The 7,576-nt window shown below is 44.1% G+C and overlaps 1 protein-coding gene across 4 annotated transcripts in view; it reads right to left on the minus strand.

The window, feature by feature from the left end:
• UBP1 (upstream binding protein 1) overlaps positions 1-7,358 on the minus strand; it is a 40,697-nt gene extending 33,339 nt beyond the window's left edge. For all 4 annotated transcript variants that reach the window (XR_013921738.1, XM_080338766.1, XM_080338765.1 and 1 more), the window contains exon 1: positions 6,653-7,358. Coding sequence is in view for 3 of the 4 variants with exons in the window: in XM_080338766.1 (XP_080194892.1) it covers positions 6,653-6,765 (113 nt within the window). In the remaining variant the exon portion in view is untranslated. The remainder of the gene's footprint in view (positions 1-6,652) is intronic.
• Between the last annotated feature and the right edge of the window lie 218 nt (positions 7,359-7,576).

Below are 7,576 nucleotides of genomic sequence, written 5' to 3' on the forward strand. Positions count from 1 at the left end.
CTTAGACCATCTTTAAACAACATTTTGATTTGTTTCCTCATAAGAAATGAAATTTGACTGTTTTCACATACACTCATTCCTATCTAAAAACAGATAAAAGCTGCAGGCAATTAAGGAAAAAAAATCAATGAGGTATGAATAAAGTATTTAAGATTTTAAAGTGATAAAGAAGTGTTAACTTATTTAGAACCACCTATTAATTAGTTTGTTGTGGTTTTGTTGTTGTTGTTGTTTGTTTTGTTTTGTTTTTAATAATGTATCTTTTCTGACTTTCAACAAGGAAGATGCTACGAAGTGACTGATCTATCCCCCAGTCATCACTGTACAGCAACAGAGGATGACCTGTTTTATTTGATACCCATGAACCCACGGTTCAGCAACACAAAAGGTCTTCTGGGCAGCACCAACATAAAGAATTCTGCCACGTGAGCTGCTCCCTCCCCACTCTTCCCCTCTACAAAACATTTTTCTGAGCCATGTTGGGATCTCTATCAGTTCATACATACCATGGCCCAACACACAGCTACACAACTGAGGGTGGTAAAAGCAGGTGATAAATATATTACTGCAGAGAAACCCACATCCTACCAAACAGGACTTGAGGGCAGGCATAACGTATTAAGCCCATTTCCCTCCTCATGACTGGCAGTAACAAGGATATACGAATCAGGTAAGAAATTGCCTAAATTTACATAGGAAGGAAATCCTTAGGAACATGCAGCTTTGAGGAACACACAAATACATTCCTCACAGTTCTCTGAAGCCAAACTCCCCTACTGTTTGTCCTTACATCAGTTCAAATAGGGACCATCTAAATTTCACGGTCACAAGCATTTTCTACAACATAAAACTCATTGCTCACAGCACAGCTGAAGAAAAGGTGCCAGGTGTACTCATAATTCAGAGTAGGAAACCAACAAGGAACAGAAATTTAATATTTTTAACAGTCCTCTTTACTTACACTGAATAACAGTATCTCATAAGTATTAAACTGCATATAATATATGCTATTATCTAAATCATGTTCCTATAAGCTACAGAGATCCTAAATGACAGTAGCTTTACCACCTCTAATTTTATACTGAGTCTATTATAAGACCCAACAACAACAGCACACAGGAGAGCAGGTCAGCCTTCTCAGTTCTCACTTTTCTTCCTCAGACCCCAGATATAATTTCCACATTTATAATGAGCCAAAGCCTGGCAGCGCAAATTATGTGCCCCTCAGTAAATCACTGGCAGCCTCCGCGGTCATGTCTACTTTAGCATCCTTTAGTCATTTTCCTACTCACCTGGTGAAATTTGATTTTCGCTGGCCCAAGGCAGATTACTGACAGGCACTTCTACTGCCAGCTTTGCTCGGATTACTTAACACAGCAAAGTAACTGTTGCCTAAACTGAAGCACTCACTGGCAAAGCTGCCCAGATGGAGGAAAAATAATTTTTCCAAAATAGCTACCATTGAAATTATCTCATGCTCCAGGAGAAAAGAGCTTCAAGAGACCAATTCTGTTCTATTACTGCCACTAATAACTTTTTATCTTGTGAAGTAAGACTATCTTAGTTCACTTGTCTCATCTAAGTGAACTTCGGACTACTACAATCAAGCCAAGGTGTAAAGGAATAGCAATGTTTTGAAGAAGAAGTACCATCTTTTGTTAAGACTTCTTGACCTATCCGGGTTTACTCTCCTGATGGAAGGAACTCTGAGACTAAATTTTTGAAACTATTAGCTCCAGTAAGAGAAGTGTTATCTCAGTCCCTTACAATTCATTATCTAAAGCATTCAACAGAAAGCATTCTTTCTTCCTAGAGGGAGAAGACAATTTTCCCGGAAAAAACAAACAGAAACAGTCTCCATTACACACCAAAAGCAGGCAGTAAGCGCATCTCCAACACGCAATCTTGGCAAGATATGCTACAGAAGTACATAAATGAAACTTCACCATACAAGAGCAGGAAAGCTTAGAAAAGGGAGCAAGCTGCATGTTAACACTTGAATCAAAGCTTCCAGTGGGATGGATCACATGTGATAGCTACCCTATGTTATGTAGCCTACATGAACATAGTACAAAAAGACCAATAAAGATGCAAGTTATCCTTGTCCCATGCTTGTGAAGTGTGTGTCAGTTACAAAATCACCTTCCTTCCAAATTTAAAACCTTTTTTTCCAACACTTTTTCTGATGCACTTAAAAAACCCACAAACCTGCCGAATAATAACAGGTTCACGAGATAAACGAAGAACCTCCCGTCCTTACAAAAACAGGAACTAGTATGTGATCAAAATTCAAAGTGGCATTCCATCAATCATCTGTCTTATCTGTCTTCTGGATTGTATACTTTTGGGTGTGAGTACTACAGCATTCAAGAACATCCAGGTCTTTTGAAACTTTACAGCATGGTTTACAAGGACAAATACCTTGAGAAAAATGCTTCTCAAGCCATTTTTGAATTAGTTATGATCTCAAAGCCAAGCTCTGCACTGTTAAGAGGCCTCAACAAGTTACAGGAAAATGTAAAGAATGGGAGAGCTGATACTTCTTAACACTTTTGCTGTATCCACAAAAAGCCCAGTCTGATGCAGGATGAAACCACTGAAAGTAGCTTCTGGGAAACAACTTTCTCTGAAGCAGCTGTCAAGTGTAACATGAATGAGAAAACAGGTGCAAATGTAATGCTGTTAGTGGGATTCCTACAACACATCATATAGAAACTGGTTAAAGGCCTCAACTTATTGCAAGCCTGGCACAAAATGCAAAAAGCAATCAATAAAAGAAAGAACAAAACTCTCATCATCAAAACCTCTGTCTTCCTAAGCTCTCGAAGGTACCAAGGAAAAGTTGTAAAAATAGTATTTGTTCACAACGACAAATCCACAGTTCTCTATCTCCTCCTCCAACACAGGGACGCCCGGCAGCTACTACAGTACAGATTGCTCCTAAGTGGAAGTAACACAGAAAGCATAAATCAGGGTAAACCTGCTGTCCTGCTCTCAAATCCCACACACCCGTCCACCATGGGAGGTGACATGGCAACAGAGAAGATAGTTATGCAACCTGAAAAATCTTTCCCTTAAGAATTTAACTGGTCTGCTTGATGTCCTGAAACATAAACACACATTCAACTTGAAGACAAAAACAAAACCAAAAAAACCAAACCCCCCCACAAAACATTGTCAGTGATCTAGAACATGAGGTTTATTTTTCAACATGTTTTATCTGTGGTAACAACGGGAAGAGGTTTAGGTTTGTGGACTGCCTTTTTCCTTAAATGTTGATTTCCTAGCAGGTATTTACATATTTGTGTGCGTACACAAAGAATCAAGGTCCAATTCTAATCAGTACATAAAATTTCATTTCACAGAGTCTAGATGTTAGTTAATTTTCTTTTTCTACAGCGTAATACATAAAAATAGAACAGACCACTGCAACAGAAACTTTTTTTAATATATTCCACAGAAAGTACTGTGTAGAGCTTAAAATAGAAAAGAAAAAATTTGAGGATACCTTAAGTAAGCGCTCCTCTGAAAAAAAACCCAACATAGACAGTAGCACATTCTCAAAAGAGTAAGATGCATCAGGGGAAGCATAAACAGTCATTTTGTCTGTCAGAAAGTAACAGGAGCCACAAAGAAAACAAGCCCCGAATAAGATAACTTCATTTTTTTTATTTTTGCACAGCAACTATGAAGTTAAGACAGTAACTGCCATTACTGTATCATGTTCATCAAAAGCCAAAAAAAAAAAAGTTTGTCAGGTACCCGAAAGTTGTCTCTCTTCTCCATTTGAAAACAAAGCTGTGCATTCTATAGTAAGACAATGATTCCCCAAATCCTAACAGACCACCTTCATGGTTACTTTAGCCTAAACTTTGGAAGAGAGGTGCCACACAAAACTCCATCACCATCCCAGGCTCTGGCAGCCCAGTGAGGAAGCACAACCGAATGCTCTGATCTTTACAACCAAGGTAGCAGCCAGCTCCATTCTCCAAAGACATTCCAACTGTTTGGGAGATGCAGCAGAGCCAAACCGACCTGATTCTCCAAAAATGGAGGATTGTCTGGATGTATTTTCATACAGTCTTTTAGACAGACTCTCCCATTTTGGAACCAAGAATCATCTTTTTCAATTTAGTTTAATAAACCTCAGGTTTTAATCTAAAAATACATACCAAAATAGCAACTTCTGAAATAATCATCAAGTTCCCCAATGACATACTTCAATTTTAACACTACAAATGCCATTGGATTTGAAAGCATTGAAATAAATCCACATACTAAGCTTCCAAATCACACATAAACATTCAGTTATTAAGGTACTTGTCCTTACATTAATGCTCAATTAGGTTAATTTAAATTAATTAATTAATTCATTCATTCATTACATGAAAAATGGCGTCTGCTAGAGAAATGGCAGGCACTTCCTGAAACTTATCTTTTCATAGAAAGTACCCATTTTTTAACAGTTCGTAGCAACAATCAATGGTCCCAAAAATGTGTTACAATAGATGACAGATTTAAACACTGTGACAGTCTTAAATCTATACAACAGCACCATGACCAACTGAAGTTACCTGTGATACTCAAAAGTCACTATCACTAAAGGTACTATGTTTTTAGGTAGGTTTTTGAGGGGGGTTGACACATCTGACCATAATTGCTATCAGTTGAATAGAATTTTGTTTTTATAGGTATCAAAAGACATTAGAACAGCAATCACAAAAACTAGGCTTCAAAATGTTGGAAAAATTTTGAGAAATTTCGAGAACTATTTAAAACCATGTGAATCTGCAGAGAACTTTTGTCCAGCCAGCTTCCTTTTAAAGAAAGTATAGCTACTGGACAATGGATATGAGCAGATTTCTTAATAAGAATTAACACAGGAGTAATGCCATATATTCAACTTCAGGGCATTGATCGATCGTCAACTTCAGAAGCACCAACTATGTTATATACCACCCTAATAGGTAAAAAGTTTATGTGCAGGTCTTCCTAATAAAATGCAGGGGCATATAGCTTGGGGAGCTCTCCTAGCATTCTCCTCTAGAGAATATTTCTCTTTCTTCTCTCATTTTTTTTTTAAGTGACCAGTAATTAGCTTCTACTGGCACACAAAACAGCGACAATTAACATCTTTGGTCTTCATGCTACACTACTTGTCTTAGTTTTGCCCTCTCACATCACTTGAAAGGGCATGATTTCCTTAAAGGAGAAATATGAGCAAGACATAAAATCAGTAACATACTTGCTGAAATCACTGAGTCCAGCAAACGCTAACTGCTAAAAGGTGATCCCTTTGTGTGTTCTGAGAGTAAAGTTACAAACAATGTTAGTGTGGGATAAAATCCAGACGAGCTGAATATAAAATCAGGAGTATTTTCATGAAGAGAGGTGAAACACCTTGCTGTCTGAACTGCCAAGTCCTCAAAGTTATTTTTAATTTAAAAAAAAAAAAATCAAACCCCAAACAAAACAAAAACTCCATCAAATACATATCCCACCATAAAACTGTTGAGCTCACAATCCCAAACACTAGCAAAAGGGTCAACATTTCTATTCAGCTAAAACTCTTTTATTTATAACTTTGAACAAATATACTGCCATTCCAACACTTCACCTGGGAAGCACTACTTTATATACATATATATATAAGCCAGCCAAAAACGTGTGGTGGCTTTCAAGTTTCAGGTAACTGAGCAAACGTGTCTTCCACATAGGCTAGGCCATCAAAACTATCAAATTCCAGTGTTGTTCTTCTCCAGACTCTCAAAATACTAACTAATATTGTTAAAAACCTCAGACTAAAATGTCTCCCAATGCCTCCAAAGCAGTTTCTCTTCTTCACTATACTAAGTCACTCAGGAATCTACACGTTCTGCCCACAACTGAGATAAAGTACACTTATTTCAAACAAGCATAGTTTTACCTTAACTTCGAAAAAGCACACACGCAAATGCTATTTAAACACTTTTACTGCAAAACGTGGAAAACTATCAAAAGGTAAAGACACTGCCAAGTTGATTAAGAACAGAAAGAGCTACATGGCAGGAAAAGGAAAAAGCAAACATCACTAAAGACACATACTACACCAAAATATGAAGGAATAAGCAGGCTGATTAAAGTACAACCACACTACTGGCCTATTAACTACCACAACGAGAAGGAAAATTCCTCTAAACGTTCGCGAAAACAGCCGTCGTTGTTTATTATGAACCAGAATTACATTCGGCGAGCAGAAGATGACCATCGCCTGACACACGGGGTCCCGTTACGTAGCCCAGAGGACCGGGAAATGCCGTTTTTACCGTGGAGACGATACACTCAGGGCAAAAGCCCGAGCGGCAGGCCGGCTGCCCGCAGAGGGAGGGGCAGCCCCCTCCCGCCATGAGGAGCGGGCGGCAGCCGCTACCGGGGAGGAGGCGGCGGCAGCGGCTACCGGGAGACCCCGGGCCGGCCGCCGCCACGTGCGCTGCTCGGGAAGAGCCTCCAGGAACCGGAGGAATTGAAAAGAAAAGGAGGGTGGAAACGAAGGGAAGGTGGGGGCAGCCCCGGCTCCTTCCCGCGCAGCAGCACGGCCAGGGCGGCCCGACGGGGCCACTGTGGAGGCGGCGCCCAGCGCCCCCCTGACCCCGCTCCTCGGGCGAGGAGTTACCTCATGCTGTAGGCACCGGCTCCCAGCTCCTGCCCGATACCGGAGAGGCTGGCGTCGAAGTCGTGCACCAGCCCGGACTCGATCACTTCATCCATCTTCAGCACCCACGCCATCTTCCACCGCCCCCCGCGCTCCCGCGGGAGGAGCCGGACGGGGAGGGGCCGCTCAGCCCCGGAGCCGCCGCGGCTCCACCGGGAGGCGGCGCCGCGAGAGGCCGAAGGGCTGAAGGAGGCGGGGGGAGGGGGAGACGTGCGGGGGTGGGAAGGGGGAAGGGAGCGGGTCCGCGTTCAGCCCCGGGGGGGCCCTTTCCCCGCGGCGCGACCAGGGCGCGGGGTCGCTCTCAGCATCCTGCGCTCGCCCGGCCGCCGCGGGGGGCTGGGGACCGGGCGGCCGCCGCCGACCGGACGCTGCCCAGGGCCGCCTCTGCTTCTGCCACCGCCCGAGCTCCGACACAGCCCAGCGGCGCCTCCCGCCGCATCATTCGCCGGGGGCGGGAGCGGCGGGAGCGGCGGCAGCAGCGCGGGCACCCGCCGCACGCGGCTGTGAGGGCCGCCCCTGGGGCCTCCCCGCGGGAGCCGCGCGCCGCCCCGGCGTGGCCCCGCTCGCGCGCAGCGCCGCCGCTCACGCCAACATGGCGGCTACTTCCACCCCCTGAGTGGCTGCCGGGGCTGGGCTTTCCCGCGCGGGAGCCGCCGATTGGCCGGCCTCCTCCAGAGAGCCCAACCACGGGAGGGCGGGGAAGGGCGAGGGGAAAGCGTAGCCAATGAGCGGCCACCTCCTCACGTGAGGAGACGTCACCGGGTGACAGCCCCCGGAGCCCCTCCCTAGGGCCGGAGGGTTCCGGCCCCGTCCCCCCACCCTGCACCCCGCAGCACCGCGGCATGCTGGGAGCACCCCCGGAAACGGAAGTGGGGGAACAACGGA

Source organism: Nesoenas mayeri (genome assembly GCF_963082525.1).
Source record: "Nesoenas mayeri genome assembly, chromosome: 2".
Lineage (NCBI taxonomy): Eukaryota > Metazoa > Chordata > Aves > Columbiformes > Columbidae > Nesoenas > Nesoenas mayeri.